This window comes from Apteryx rowi, unplaced genomic scaffold (assembly GCF_003343035.1).
Source record: "Apteryx rowi isolate R43461 unplaced genomic scaffold, aptRow1 scaffold_53, whole genome shotgun sequence".
NCBI classification, from domain to species: Eukaryota; Metazoa; Chordata; class Aves; order Apterygiformes; family Apterygidae; genus Apteryx; species Apteryx rowi.
This window is the reverse complement of record NW_020450794.1, coordinates 3,296,966-3,312,669: the sequence shown is the minus strand read 5'-3', so window position 1 is coordinate 3,312,669 and position 15,704 is coordinate 3,296,966. Positions and strand designations below refer to the sequence as shown.

The 15,704-nt window shown below is 38.7% G+C and overlaps 1 protein-coding gene across 21 annotated transcripts in view; it reads left to right on the top strand.

Annotated features, from left to right (window-relative positions):
• MAP4K3 (mitogen-activated protein kinase kinase kinase kinase 3) overlaps nucleotides 1–15,704 on the top strand; it is an 80,178-nt gene that overhangs the window by 22,147 nt on the left and 42,327 nt on the right. For all 21 annotated transcript variants that reach the window (XR_003255907.1, XR_003255906.1, XR_003255908.1 and 18 more), the window contains 9 exons: nucleotides 1,073–1,120; nucleotides 3,276–3,318; nucleotides 4,019–4,091; nucleotides 6,610–6,741; nucleotides 7,033–7,095; nucleotides 7,178–7,259; nucleotides 7,358–7,468; nucleotides 12,928–13,003; nucleotides 14,143–14,201. Coding sequence is in view for 15 of the 21 variants with exons in the window: in XM_026080656.1 (XP_025936441.1) it covers nucleotides 1,073–1,120; nucleotides 3,276–3,318; nucleotides 4,019–4,091; nucleotides 6,610–6,741; nucleotides 7,033–7,095; nucleotides 7,178–7,259; nucleotides 7,358–7,468; nucleotides 12,928–13,003; nucleotides 14,143–14,201 (687 nt within the window). In the remaining 6 variants the exon portion in view is untranslated. The remainder of the gene's footprint in view (nucleotides 1–1,072; nucleotides 1,121–3,275; nucleotides 3,319–4,018; nucleotides 4,092–6,609; nucleotides 6,742–7,032; nucleotides 7,096–7,177; nucleotides 7,260–7,357; nucleotides 7,469–12,927; nucleotides 13,004–14,142; nucleotides 14,202–15,704) is intronic.

Below are 15,704 nucleotides of genomic sequence, written 5' to 3'. Positions count from 1 at the left end.
TTTGCTTTTTTTTCTCACTTTTGTAGTTCATTTAAGGAGTTGGATTTCGTAACTGATTAGGCCTTCAGCTACATCACGTTCAGGTTTTCATGAGCTGACAAAGAGAAGATACCCCTAAAATATATCATCAGTAGTATTGTTGTCTATCTGTACAATGCTATTTACTTGAAAATTTGAAGTACCAAGTCATGTAAGTAAGTATTTCCCCCTCTTTTTTTTTTTTCCATCAGTCTATTTTGGACTATCCATGAAAATGCTGATAACTGATAACAGTCCTAATTTCTTTTTGGAATCAACTCTGTGATGTCTTACACAAGCTGGCAAAAAAGTCTGTTGTGCCATTAGCATCTCCAGTGAAACGTAGTCATTATGGAGGTTCATGACCTCAGAGTGACACAGATATTTACCTGCAGTTTGCCCTGTGGAAAAATATTTTAGAGATAAGCCTGGAATGCCAGAAGTGACATGCTCTGTGATTTTTCTTGCAAAGATTCAGTCTCCTTGTATTCATCCAAAGATTTTAAAATGTCTAACTTGGGTTGAGGCACTGAGTCCCCAAATCCTTTGGTGCCATCACCAAGACCCAGAAAGTCAATCTGATACTTCCTGCAGAAATTCATGAGTTAGAGTTGAACTCCTGTGCTAGCCCCAAGGCGCTGTCTGCTGGTACGCTTTTAGTGTTACTTGAAACCTGTAATGATATAGGAGAACATCTCTGTGCCAGGTATCTTGTGATCAGATTGTTGAATAGTACAGTGATAGGCAATTTAAAAGTAATTAGCATGGACTAAAAAGGTGACACTTAGCAGGTCCAGAAGAAAAACATTCTCAAGTTGAGTTTTCCTACAAAAGGTGCCTGCTGTTCTTTCCTTCTATCCATGTTTAGATATTATGCTACTAAGAATACCAAGTTTGCAAATGTAATTAACTTGCACTGAAAAATAAGAGTGTACTTCAAGCACAGAGTCATTCAGTTGACTGAATTGGACCCAAATCTGCCTGTTAATTTAATAAGAGATGTCTATAAAATGAAAAATACTGGACTAAATTATTACCTAAATATTTCCTGCAGGGACTATATTATCTTCACAGTAAAGGAAAAATGCACAGAGACATTAAGGTAAGTCAAAGCTGAAGGGAATTTTCGTGTTTTTAAAATCAGATATACCAACTGTTATGGTTCTTTATTGTTGGAGATATTTTGGAGATATTTTTAAATAGCTTGTTTCTTCTGCTTATTAGAATAAAACTAAATTTTTTGCTCAAGGGAAGAAAAAATTTTCTTTAAAATGCATTCATGGTAATAGTTTGTTCTTTTAATGGGAGCCAAAGAGAGCACTTATTTAGACTGGTGCTGTGAAATTTAGACATCAGCTGGTGCCCGGAGCAGCTCGTGTTCAGCTTGACATAAGAGTGCGTTCTCTGCGGAAGAAGAAAGAGCTTTGGCCTCTTCAAGAAATTTGACATGCCCGTCTCTCTGCACCTGCTAGTAAACAGAGCCATTGCTCTGGCCTCTTGCCTTTCCTTTGGTGAGCAGTTTGCAGGGCAGTGGCGGCTGTTTTACATGGTTCTTGGAGATGGGAGGCTGCTTCTTCTGTCTCCTCCAGCCCATGCTCAAACTAGAGAGGCGACCGCAAGTCAGATTCCTACCACTGACTTGTTTAAAACTTAATCTCAACAAGGCTGTACCAAAGCTGGTTTGCTCAGACTGTTATACTCTCTGTTGTAGCTTCCTTCTGGTGCCTCCCATTCACTTTTTGTCCCTGGAGAGTTTTGTTACCTGCTCTTCACCTTTCCAAACTCCTCCTTGCTCAGACTCCAGCTTAAACCTGGCAGGCTTCCTCCTGGATATCTGACAGTAAATTATGATGTTCCTTTGTGTTGTGCTTTTTGTTAAACTGAGGGTGCAATGCACGTGGTAGTTTCAACCGCATAATGTAGCCTAGTTTTGAGTTTTTCCAAGTAGTTCTCGTTGACCGCAGAAGGATATTTGGGTTCTGAGCACTCATGAAAATCACTTCTGAATGAGATATTAATTTGGACACGAAACTTGGATATTTTTGTCACAAGTTAGAGAATGCTAAATGATGCTTAAAAGGACACAGTGCACAGGTATCTGTTTCTGAACAGAACTGTGCTAATTAAAATGCCCGGAATACTTACAGTTAGATTTTACAAAACATTGTTCACACAAGCATGGAGAAACAGTATCGTCATCTGCAGATCTCACTGTCAAATTATACCTGCTTCCTTCAATAGCAAAGTTTTATGTCTTTAGAATACTTATCCTGTTAGTCTTGAAGGGCAGATAAGGTTGAGAACGTTTACTGGGCTGTCGCGGTATTTACCAAGCTCCGTTTATAAGGCTCCTTAACTATACTTGTGCAATGCTTGCCAGAGTAGGCTGCATTGCTCAAGTATTCCTGCAGGCCTGACTTCCCTTCTCCTGTAAAAAAACATAATCTGGAAAACCCTAAGTCCTTTGGAAACCCGTCTTTGCCTCCTTTCTGTCCGGTTTATGGGCAGTGCTGGCATTCATAGCTCTGCATTTAGCTTTGTGTTTAGCCAACTTCTACTTTTGCTCCGATCTACCTGTAGCTGGTTTCCTTCTTTAGATCAGGTTTGTCCTCAGTCCTTTTATGTGGTAATTTTATGGTACCAACTGTTGTTTTGGGTTAGTTTTTATTATTAAACTGAAGTAAAAGATACGTTAGTCACAAAAAAATGAACTTTTAACAATAGAATCTCTATCGCATAAGGACGGAAATAATTTTGCTAAACACTTGAATATCAAGGCTTGTCCTTAAGGCTATAATTACCAAGGCGCTCAAACAAGACAAAACCAGTTCCTACAGATGGAAAAGAAAATTAAACTACTTCCACTTTGACCTTTTACAGTTCCTGGTTCCTTTCAATCAGTGTAAATAGGAAAAAGAAAGTAAGAATTCATCAGCATAGGCAAATCATCATATTCCGCTGTTTGAGAGGGTTTTGTGTACAATGGGAACTCTGAAGTACCATAGGCTAGAGAGGACTAAACTTAAATGTCATGAGAAACCCTGTATATCCCAGTTCCGTTAGATAATAGAATGGCAAGCTGCCAGTTTCACAAATATTTCCTTTATAAGGCTACAGATTTCTTGAACGCCCAATCCTTGGTTTGCCTTTGGCCCCTAGGCTATCATGGATCTCCCATAAAAAAAAAAAAAAACTTTAATCAAGTATCAGAAAAATCTGCATGTTTTAATTGAAGGTCTTTTGTTGTTGTTTTTAAGGGAGCAAACATTCTTTTAACGGATAATGGCCATGTAAAATTAGGTGAGTTAATAAAACTGTTAATAAAACTCTGTTAAATTTGTATGTACTCTAAACATAATGCAGAAGACTTTCTAGTTTTAATCTCATGTAATGGTTTGTGTAAGGAATTAACGAACATCAGTGGGGAACACATCAGAATTATTTTTCTCTTGCTGGTAATATCTAACTGTCCACCATCAAATTAGTACTTTAGGAGTAATTGGGGTATAGTTTTGGAACACTGAGGTTGGAGGAAAAAAAAAAAGACCAAATGGTGTTGTGAAGGCAAGCTAAAAATCAAATCAGAGAGTGTTATTAATTTTAATAAAATGCAGCATCTGGAGTTCCTAGGTATGAAATGTAGTTTAAAATACTCCCTGAAGGAATCTCTTAGAGAGTGTTAAGTGACATATTTTTTCATATTACGAAAGCACATGTTAGGATTTCTATGCCAGCCACTTCCTTTCTTGTGTTAACATGTTTGTGTGCAGCCTGTGTATTTGGCAGGTGATCAAGCGGGGCTGACCCACAATTTGAGAGTCACCAATTTTCCATTATTTGCTCTTACTGTTTGTTTTTTGTTAAATATTCCCAGTATATTTAAAGAAAAAAATCTTACAGTGGGGAAACCAAACTGTCATGTTCATAAGCAATGAATTACACTGAATCATTGCTTCAGTTATGAACTGTCATCTTTTTTTTTTTTTTTTTTTTTTTACAGCTGATTTTGGAGTATCTGCACAGATAACAGCTACAATTGCCAAAAGGAAATCTTTCATTGGCACCCCATATTGGTAATTGCTTTCTTTGGTTGTTAATATAGTAGTAAAATATGCACCACTGTTGAAAACTTAAGTTATATAACTTTCTGGGTAGATGAATCACTGAAGACTGTCAAACTTTCTAGCTATCATATTTGAATTATTTGTGCTAAATCCTGAACTAACTGAACATCAGACAAGCTGTTGTAATGCTCTGAAAAATTGAAACAATGTGCTGCTATTGCCTAATGTATCTCAATTCAGTCCATTTCAAATTATCTGTAATTTTGCATGTCTCTGATCTTAAAAATTTTTCTTTCCTGATCATCCATTTTGGTGCCTTACGTTCCCCCACCCCAGCTCTGTCTCTTCTGCAACTCTTCTGTTCGTAATGAGGTTTCACTTTTGTCTCCGCAGATGCTTTTGCCACGTCTGAAATGTCTCCTTTAAGCTATTTTCTCTTTCTGTTTTTTTTACCTTGTTTAGACTGATTGAACTAAAACTTACCTTTCTGTTCTGTCTGTGTTGCATCTTAATCTTTCCCTCCATAAACTAGTTTGCATAATTCATACTTTTTATATTTCAACTTTTTAATTTTTCTCTGCTCTCTCTCTAGGGGAGTTGGTTGTTCCCTTTTGCCTTGAAGTAAATAACATGCTCTTCACTGTAAAATAGCATTTTTCTGCTGTGTGTTTTTCCTTGCAAAGCATTCAGAGCTTTCCGTATGAAAGTATAGCATGTCCAAGAAAAAGCATATGTAAAGGAAAAATAATCCAAATATTCAGACTTGAAATAGGCTCAAGCAGAGCATTTTTAGCATTCTTGTGTAGTGGAAGTCACGCCAAGGCATGGATTCGCTTCCCTTTCAGAGTAACGCAAGCATCCCTCAGTCACGGTTGCGTAAGGGGCCCATGGCTCTTTCCCGACTAAGACGTCTGGGTGACTGCGGTCCTGACCTCTGTCACTGGATAACTTCCAAATTGTGCCAGGCTTCTCGAATGACGCGCCAGAACCTTAAACAGTAACTTTGAAAGCATTACGTAGGTTAAATAGTGATGAAAAGCACCACTTCTCCTTTGCGAGGCTTCTCAGAGATTTGGGAGGAGAAGCAAGGAAGCAAAACTGTTGAGACTGCAGAGGGGAAAGCTGAGTGAGAAACAGCAGTGTGAAGGTTTTAGTGGTTATCAGAGGTGTCCGAGCAGGCAAGGATATGGTGGCTGGATGGCAGAGAAACAAAGGGGAAAACCGTGCAGTGTCTTTAGTTCCAGTAATCCATCTATTTACCTTTTCGCTTCTCTTCCATTTAATTTTAAAATTATCCCTTGCTCCCCCTCTACCTCAGTAACTCCTTGTTCCTCTTTCAGTAGCTTCCCTTTTTGATTTAAAGTGTGTGTGTGTGTCTGTCTGTCTGTCTGTCTCTCTTGCTCTCGCTTCTGTGAACTCTTTAATTTTGTGATCTTTTTTGAAAGTAGGGAGATTTCTTTACAAAGTCTAATATATACAAAAATCAGTTGAGCCGTCTCTGGTAACATCAGGCAGTAATTGAGGACTCATGGTATAGGTTAACATGCACAGGTGAAACTCTGGAGGAAATTTTTGTAAATGTAGTTTATCCAAATGGATTTTGTTTGTTTGTTTTTGGTGGTCTCCTGGGCTAGTGAAGTCCAAAGCTTAAAAACATTAACACATTTGCTGTCTGATACGGCTACACAGGACAATCAAATCCCTGATTTACTTCAGGAATCCAAAACATGTGACACTACCTACTGAATCATTTTCTTTAGGTATTCCTATTTATGCAGGTCAATTAGGAATGTAAAATTTTTCCACCTGAGGATCTGAAACTACTTTGTAAACTTAAATGAGGTCTTTCAACATTACAATGAGATAGATGTTACAGATGAGGAGAACTCTGTTTAGAGCTGACGATAAGTCCTCAGGTCTCATGCTTTCTGGAGACCACAAAGCTGTTGCTTGTTACATTCCTCTTTTGAATGCCTCTCCTCAGTCAGTTGATTGCTTTCTGGAATGACGTGCATAATTTTGTTTCAATTTTACTCTAGTTGAATGATTATATCTTAGACTGCGACAGTTCCTTTTGCTATTGCAAAAAAAGTCCAAAACCATTGGTTTCATCCACTTCCTGCCAAACATCTGTTTTCAAAACTGCCCATTTAGTCACTGGAAGATGGTTGATGAAAAGTTCACATTCGCTCCAGTGAAGGAGGGATTCTGTTTTGGGAATTATTTTCCTATCATTGCTCTCAATTAAATGAAGAAGTACCACAAAGTTAATTCATTGGAAAGAAAGGGACAGAGTGAAAGAAAAAAACTTGCACTTTCCAAATTTTTGTGAAATTTAGAAGCTTAAAATTAAGATGTGTATGCTATATACCTTTACATATATATGCATACATATATATCTAATATAAATGTATATACTATAAGCTTATAAATAGAGAGCTATAGAGGAATGCACAGTAAACAGCTGCATACAAAGGAATGTTTGTGGAGGGAAGTGTATCTAAAAGAAAAGTGTCTTGCCCTTTAGGATGGCACCAGAAGTTGCTGCAGTGGAAAGAAAAGGTGGATATAACCAACTGTGTGATCTTTGGGCAGTTGGAATAACTGCTATAGAACTTGCCGAACTTCAGCCTCCGATGTTTGACTTGCATCCAATGAGGTTAGTAAATGGTTAAAGCTTGTTTCAGCAATAGATCTTCATAAATAATCTGTTTGGAGTAGCTGGCTACGTGTGCTTGCTGTATTTGGGGCTGCTGCAAGGGTATTGAGTTTTAAGTGTTCTGAATGTATGTGACAGAAATTGTAACTCCTTCTGGCACATAAATGTGTAACCTTTCCTGGTAGTGTCTCTCAAACTGATGGACTTCTTACTGCCAACAGAAAAAGTGAATTTAATAATCTGTCTTGTATTTGTATCGCGATGCAAACCACAGAAATACTGTTTTTTCAGGGCACTCTTTCTAATGACGAAAAGCAACTTCCAGCCTCCTAAGCTAAAGGACAAAATGAAATGGTAAGCAGTTCTCTGCTTCAGTTGATAATGATCATGTATTTCACTGGACAAGGAATTCTAATGTTTACCATTTCATTTTCAGGTCCAATAGTTTCCATCATTTTGTGAAAATGGCACTTACAAAAAATCCTAAAAAAAGACCTACAGCTGAAAAATTACTACAGGTATAAATTTGTGTATGCCTTTCTTAAATGTTATGAAATAAAAATAAGCTTAAAATGACTGAAAATTTTAATGTGTTTTTTTTTCTTCTGTCTTTCAGCATCCTTTCGTTACCCAGCCATTAAATAGAAGTCTTGCTATTGAACTTCTGGATAAAATGAACAATCCTGATCATTCCACTTACCATGATTTTGATGATGATGACCCTGAGGTAGGAATACATTTTAATCATAAAATCAGATTGGGATTTCATTTGCCAACAAAACAAAATGATTAGATCATAAATAGATACATAAATACTATTTATTGAGCCACAGAACCTTTTGTGATCTCAGAATACTCTCAATGGTTATTTTTATTTCTGGTTGTGCTGCCCCATCACATGTACAGACAGCTACCAAAGTTATTATAGTGGGGGGGGGGGAAGGGAGAAGCTCAAAGAGCAAGAGATTTAAATATTTTTAAAATTTCATTTATTGTCCTCCTTGTAAGAATTTGTGTTGCAAAAGTAAATGTGGACTACTTCCCCAGTCCTGAGTTCTGCCATGCCTTCTGTTTCTTCATGGAGTGATGTTTGCATTCATCCGCAAGGAAAGCGTTCATAAAAATCATTTCACACTTGCATAGAACTTAGTCTTTTGCTCATAGTCTACTGTCTGCTCAATTTTGACATGAGAAGAAGAAAAAGAAGGATCCCATAGGTGTGTTTTGTCAAATGTTTTGCTGTGTGTTTCTTGCAGATTATATTTTTCTGTCTTAGAATAATTTAGGAGATTTGATTTCACTTCTGTCAAAGGCAAAATTTCTGCTTTTCTGCTTTAACAGCTGGGGAAAAAAATATCATGCTTATGTAAGAATGAGAAACTCAGCAGGACTGAAGTGTTTCACAAATAAGAGAAGATAAATACTTTTACTGCATCCCATCTTCACAGTTAACTTTATGCTAGTGAAGACTTTCCAAATGTTTACAGTTCCCATAACTTCCACTGATTCATTAATTGCATACTTAGGTATTTTACTTTTCTTTATGGAAAAACTAGTCTCAAAATGCCTTCAAATGAAAATAGTCTCACAAGGAGCAACTACTTTAAGGGATTCATCTTCAGATTTTACAAGTTAAATGAGCTTCCACCTTCTAGAACAGCAAAGACAAGTTGACGTGCACCGAGTCTGTTTCTGTCTTCCTTAGAAGTTGAAATGAAATTGGAGAAAAGCAAAAGTGAAATCTGGTTTTCTATTGTAGAGTGCAATGTTAGTTTTTGTTAAATATTTCGGGGCGGGGGAAGGCATAAAGATTGAATAGTCGATATGCTTAAAACAATTGCAAGTGAAAGAGAGCCCTTAGTAAATTTTTCTATAAAAACTCTTCAGTGAAGTTAAACACACACAGAAACTCTTACTGTATTAGACTTTCACATCAGTGTTAAGAGAAAGCTGTCTGATTCCTTACTGTGGACAGAGAGAGCACTGAGAAGCTCAGATCTCTTCCTTACAGTAAGCTCCCAGCATCAGGTGTTCCTTAGTTCAGTGATGACAGAGAGCTCTGAGGCCTGCCTGAAACAGAAATTCTGTTGAAACCGGAAAGCCAATGCTTTCATGAGCCATCATAAGAAGGGAAGATATCTGTTTTGGGTGTGCTTCCTATCAGTGGACTGCTCGTATCGGAGTAGCTTGCCCTGGGCTCTTCCCTGCTTTCCTGGAAGCTGTACTGAATTATCCATGTGCCATCTCCCTGTGTCACTTGCGTGCATCTTCAGCAGGAATCCCAGACGTCTTTATTTTGGGCCACTCAGGTGAAGAATCTCACTTCCCTTCCTGTATGGCATCACTTCAGTACCCATTTTATTGACAGTTACTTATAGCTTTCAAAATAGTATTCACTCTTTCATGTAACTTCTGCCTTATTATTAAGAAGGTTCTTCTGTTGTTCAGTATATATGAAGCATGGTATCAGGGAAAAGCTATGCCTTGTCTGGGGAGAAAATAATAGGAAGAGAAAACAACCTCACAGCAGTGATCAAAGACACTTATTTTCATCATTTATAAAGGACCTGGGCTGGCTGACAGTACTGAGGCTAAGCAAGCTGTCTCACATGTCTTTTGACTTTTGTTCTTTACAAAGTTAGTTCAAGTTTGTTGTTATTTCTCCATCATTGTTCATCATGTGGCGTTGAGCTCTTCAGTGGGCTTCAATCACCATTATCTGTAGTGCTGAATCTTCTTCATCAGGCAGACGACTCAGATGTCTCTTCTCGTTTCTCTCCTAACCATGTTACCAGATAACATTCCATCATTGGGGCATTTAATCCACCTGCAAAATAAAACTGATAGTGGCACTTGTGAAAGCTCTCTCTTGCACAATAAGCAAGGTAGAATCCTCTTCTGTGAACAAAGCAGATAACAGATTATCTGATGCATCTTGAGCAAGGTCTGTATTTCAGATGAGGAAGAAGTCCTGCCACAGATAAAGCAGTTGTTGGCATTGTGGTCATTCCCCGAATAAATCAAAGGGGATAAGAAATGTGCATGCTCTTTTTATACACAGTTGAACTTGCTCCAAGACCTGCCTGTTCATAGAGGTAGATGGAGGTGCTCATCCGAACTTGGGAAATATCTGCTTCTATACTAGAGGCAATCACCTGAATGCATCCATCAAAAATGGAAAGAAGCAACGTAAGATGGTACAACCTTGGTGAGAATCTTGAGCTTCAGACCTACTCCCTAATGTCTTTTTTTGAAAACTAGAGAGCTTTTCTGGTTATCAGTGGTCTTTGAAGGGAAGTCTACTGCCCACTGCAATGCCAGCTCTTCACCTGGCCTGTGCTGCTTTTGTGGGGATGCTATCTGTTACTCTTTGGATACTCTGGGGAGTTATGTGGGTGAGGCAGAGAGTAAGATGTGGATTTGCTGCCTCTTTGAGGAGTACCTTACTTTCTTCAAATCATTCTTAACTGTGTTCAGGCAAAGGTAACATATTCATTGTGGTTAATACTGTGGAAGAACAAAAGATAACAATCATGCAATCTGCTTATTCAAATGTAATCAAACAGGTCTCCCCTTGATATAGTCATTATTCATTTGGCAACATATGTGCGATTGTGCCATTTTTCCATCGTTTCCCCCCACCCAAGTAATGAAGGACCATTTGGTTTCCCATTCAGTCAAAGAAAGGATTTCCATCCGGAATTCTGCATTCACCCCTGGATGAATAAACCTTTGGAGCTGTTGGAAACTGCTTCTCCACCTCATTTTTGTGACAGTGATTCCTGTGATGGATATAGTGTTAGTGGAAAGGGCTGCAAAGAGGAAAGTGCTTCTGTTTGCTCCTTCATGCACTATATGTTTTGGGGCTAAGATTGCTCTTGAGCTCCATACTGCGCTTAAAGTTGTGTCTGGATGGCATTTGTGTCAGGGAGCTAACCTATATTCCTTTGTACTCGATCACAGCTTGCACACCTTGTACGTCAGCTGTTTCTATCGGTTTGTCACCTGGGTAGGGCATTCAGGGTGACTTGAGAACTTTGCCTCTGTGACAGGGTGATGAGGATTTGATAGTGAGCTGCGTTTGGATTTGTTAGGTGATAGCAAAGAGCCTTCCTTCCCACAAGAACTGTGACCCATCTTACCAGAGCTCAAGCAGTAATTCCCTCTGGGATGCTCCTGCTTGTGGGACCCACAGAGCTGTTGCTCGGACTCTGCGCTGACCCTCTGAGCGATACGCTGGTGCTGGTGCTTCCAGCCAACTTTTGAACTGTCCTTCGTTCATAACTCAGCCAGAGGCTCTGGGACTCTTCTCCCCATTGCTGCTCTAGTGGATAGAGCTGCTCAGTGTATGAATTGACATGTAGGCCAGCACTTCAGGGGTGTGGGTGTGGGGCATCCTCAACTGTAACTCTTCTTTAGTGTCCGATGTTTGTGTCTGTTCACAACCTGTTCTCCTCTTCTGTCCTGTGGGCTCCCAAGGGGGGTCCAGGAGTTCTGTGGGCTGGGAGAACCCAGTGTAAGGGCAGGCTCTGCCTGTAGCGCAGCGCAGACATCTGTGATGGGATCCGAGGAACTCGCACAATGATGCTACAAAGACAAAAATATGTCTCCCACCCCCAAACTTTGGCTCCTGATGGTTGTGTTATAAACATGCACGCACTGTGTGCAAGTAGACACTTGTCAACAGAGTTGTAGGTAAGCAACCTTTGAGCACTTAGTGTTTGAAATACTTGAGTAGAAAATCAAATCAACATGCATCTTGAGCTACAGTGAACCATTTTTTTTAAAGCTCAGAAGAATACATAATAGACAAACCAGACAACTGTAGAAGGGGAGGAGTGAGACATGTTACAAAAGGTGAAAATCTGCCTGTGAGATAAATAGGAGAAAATACATACCCATAATCTTGGCGACTGCAATTTCAAAAAAGACCAAAGTGAACATAAATGCGAGGTGAAGCAATATGAGTGTATTGGATTCTAATATAAAGCAAGGAGGTTGTGTGAGATGAAAAGGGGAGGAGGGCAATAACACTTTCAGATAATATTTTAGGGATAAACATGGTTCGTGACTCCTTGTGATTGTATAGCAGTTGAAGTTCTTTAATTCTGTCATTACTTCTGAATCAAAAGTTGCCAAGTGAAGATTAATATATATAAAAGCAAAGTTACAATATCATCATATCAGTTTTCTGACATTAGTTAGTTGGATTGCTTTCATTAAAAGTTACTTTGCTGCCACACGTTCAACAGAGAGATGTAGCAAACATACACTTTGCATGTTTAAATTTGAGGTTCTTTGGGTTACTCATAGATTACTTGGGCCAACATCAGAAAGAATTAACTTTTACTGTCTCTCCAAAAAAAAAATAATTATCACAGAAGACATGCTGAGAAAGTACTGTTAAGATTTGTGTTGCTAATGTGTGGGCCTGATTGTACAGCAGTCAGTTGGTCTTGTACTACTGTTAAGAAAGTTCATGCTGTAGTTTCCAAGAGAACCTGAAGTGTTTGATGTGTAAGGAAGAGAGAAAACCCAAAACAGGGAAAGAAAAGAAAGCCAAGTCTTAAAGTTCATGACACTTCGTTCAATACAGAAGTAAACAGAACTCCAGGGAAAAGTAGAAGTGGAACATTACTACAAATTCACCCTGATATTTATGATGGCATCATTCTTGCCACCCAGCATAAGAATACCAGGAATACTCTGTCCTATGTTCAGCTCTGAAAAGCTCAAGCTACCTTGTCATCTATTTAGAGAAGCTAATCAATGAGTGTTGGGGAAAAAGTTTAGGTTAGAAGCTGGGAATGTGATAAGAGTAGGATACTTCTATCTAAACAAATCAAAATACTGCCAATCACTTTGGAGTTAATGTTGCTGCTTATTTGGGAAATTATCAATACCATTAAACTGGAAGGTACAAAAAGAAAATGTTATACGAGTAAAAGTAAATGCTGGCCAGCATTGACTTTATCTCCTCAAATCCAGAGTTCAAAAACCCTTATGTTGAAATTGAAGACATTCTACAGATGAAAGGTCTCCAAATGATTCTGGTCAATTCTTTCTTCTTTTTTGATATTATGCTGAAGAAACATGCTAAAGATGAGGTATACAATACAGGGCAAAGATGCTTTGTTTGAAGTGAATATACTTTGGTATTAAAGCTTTTTGTTTTTTCTTTTCTAGCCTCTCGTAGTGCCTCATAGAATTCATTCAACAAGTAGAAATGTGAGAGAAGAAAAAACACGCTCTGAAATAAACTGTAAGCATGTATATATTAAATGTTCTCAATTTAGTTATTGATGTTCACCGATACCCAGCAATCCCAGTGGAAGTTATCTGGCATATATAGAAACATTTTTATTGATATACAGCAAAATAAAAACATGTGCAGTTTCATCTACAGAGATAGGCTCCAGATGACTTTGCAGAATAAATATTAGTGCAAAATACTTGAATACAGTCTTTTATGTCTGCACTCCAACAAATCTCAGCAGTGCTTCATCTTAAATGAGGAGGGTATAACCTGAGCTGATCAATGCATCTTCAGTCCAGAATGGGCATTCAGAGTGAGGCCAGATTCTGCTGAATAGCGCACTGTTACAGTGCTGCTTAGTAAGTATACTGTATCTAGGTGTCTGAACATGAAAAGTATTGCAATTAAATCTTGGACTGTTCGGTCAAAAGACAAAGGTTCCCATAGAGCTGAAATGAAAATCTCTACCATTTTATAGGTGTTGCAGGGGAAGCTTCTTCATCCTTCATTAATTTAGTATCTTTTTGTCATTTTTACTTTCAAATTGAAACAAGTCACGCTGAAATCAGGAAAGGAGGAGGTCGATTGTTGGCTGTTAAAACCAGACTCCATCCCCTAAAATGCAGTTATTCCTTTGCTTGAATTAAACCAGAGTAATACTTGAAGCCTTTTTCTTAAACTAAAATTAAGAGGAGGAGTATTAAGAGTATCTGCCAAAGAGCTGTCCTACAAGGTATGATTAGCACTCTCCAAATTTCATTCAAAGACCATTAGTGCTAGTGAGTCTCCCAGAAGAACAGATCCAAGAGTGAATTCACACAATGGATGTGTTTTTCTGTAAGTTACAGCTGTATTATTCCATTAAAGAGGGCACTCCCCTGTCCTATTCTCTAAATCCTTTTCCCGGTCCATCTAAAGAGAAGTTGGGGCAAATGATGACAGTGCTGTCTTTGTGATAGAAGATGAGCAATTTCTGTGCCCATTGCTTTCTACTGGGCACAAGCTGTGCACATGTCAAAAGTTTTCATCCATGGTGATAAGATGGACTTCTTCAACTGAATTATTTCTTTTTATTAACCTTTGGAGCTAAATTCTTTCTTATCTCAGTCCAACTTAAATTCTTGGTTTTCTTTTTTCCTCTCTAGTTGGTCAAGTAAAATTTGATCCACCCTTGCGGAAGGAGACAGAGCCACACCATGAATTTGTGAGTAACAAGTAGCGTGGGCTTTGCATATTAATCCCTGCAAATACTCATGGAGGAGGGGAAATCTAAGATGTGTGGCATACTTCCTTAGCACCCCTAAACTCATTAGCAATTTCTCTAGTAAGTGGTAACATATTGGTCCTAAATCTTTTGGTGCCACTACACTATGTGCAGCAAGACCCCTTATTTGGGGTTCTGTCAGGTGTGACGTCTGTGGTAAGCAACAACTCTTTGTCTTGTGGGTTTCCTCTATCCTTTATACCTCATTGCCAAGTATATCATTCCCCTTAGTTATAGAATTATTTGTTTACTTATAGAATTATTGTGCTTACTCAAGTTTTGCTCTCCCTCAAGCTCTCATTGACAGTGATTGATATCAGAAATACTGTAATCATAAAATTGAGAGCCTGGAAAGAGCTATGATGCCCTAAAGAAATGGATTTGGGGGGGATTATTACTTTCCCACACAAATAAATTTTCTGTGGCCCCACTTTGAGTCTTTAAATCACACCTGAGCCATGCTGAGTCTAGCAGTTGGCATATTTTGTAAAGATGTATTGCCACTGTTTCGTTGTTTTCTTCCCACTGGTCTGTCAGTACAAGGGGAATGAGAATGCAAGCAGTGGGGGAAAAGGTGTCTGTGCTGTCTCATACATGCTGTTGCTGTAACTTCTTCTCTTCCATGGCGACTGTTGCTTTCCACATTTGTGCATGTGGGCAGTTCCTTCTCATTCCTGATGAAAGACACTCCTTTGCTTCCTTACTGCAGGCTTCCATATTCTGCTTATCTAAGGCAGGTTTTAAGGTGAAAAGGCTGGCCTGTTACTGGGGGGAGGGACACCAGCTCTGCTACTCAAGTTGATTTTGGGAAAGGCGTGTGCCTAAGCATGGACTTTCTCTTCTTATAGTCTACAAACCCCACGTGCGTGGGATTTCTGACGCCGATTTCCTTGTGTGGCTCTGTAGTGTACCAAGGTCTGCTTCGCTGTGCTTTGGTAGTCTGCCAGGCGACTGTGGGTGGATGAGGTGGTATGTAATCTCACTCTTCCTCAGCAACTGGCTGGACAGGTAGTCTGCAGTTTCTGGTGTCTGTTCAAGACAGGAAAACAGCTTACCTAATCACACTCAGGAGTTGCTCAACAATTTCAGATACCCTATATAGCCCTTGACTTAACTGCTTAATAGCATTGTTTAGGGGCCCTGATTATAAATATGTTTGTTGAGCATGATAGTAAAAGGTGAGTGTTTCTAACCATCAACTCACCTGTCACTTCAAAATGATTTTTTTGGAGTGATTTCAAGTTRTCAGGACTTTGCTTCCCTACTGCATTGTTTGGATTTTAAAGAAAATGTTTGGTAACATCATATAGTTCAATATCATGCTTTTGTTCTTTAAGAATTTCATTTTATGTATAAGATCATAATTGCAAAAAGATCTTAATCGAGAAACTGAAGTTTTAAAAACACTTTTCCAGTTAGTTCTCCTGGTATTCATTTTTATTT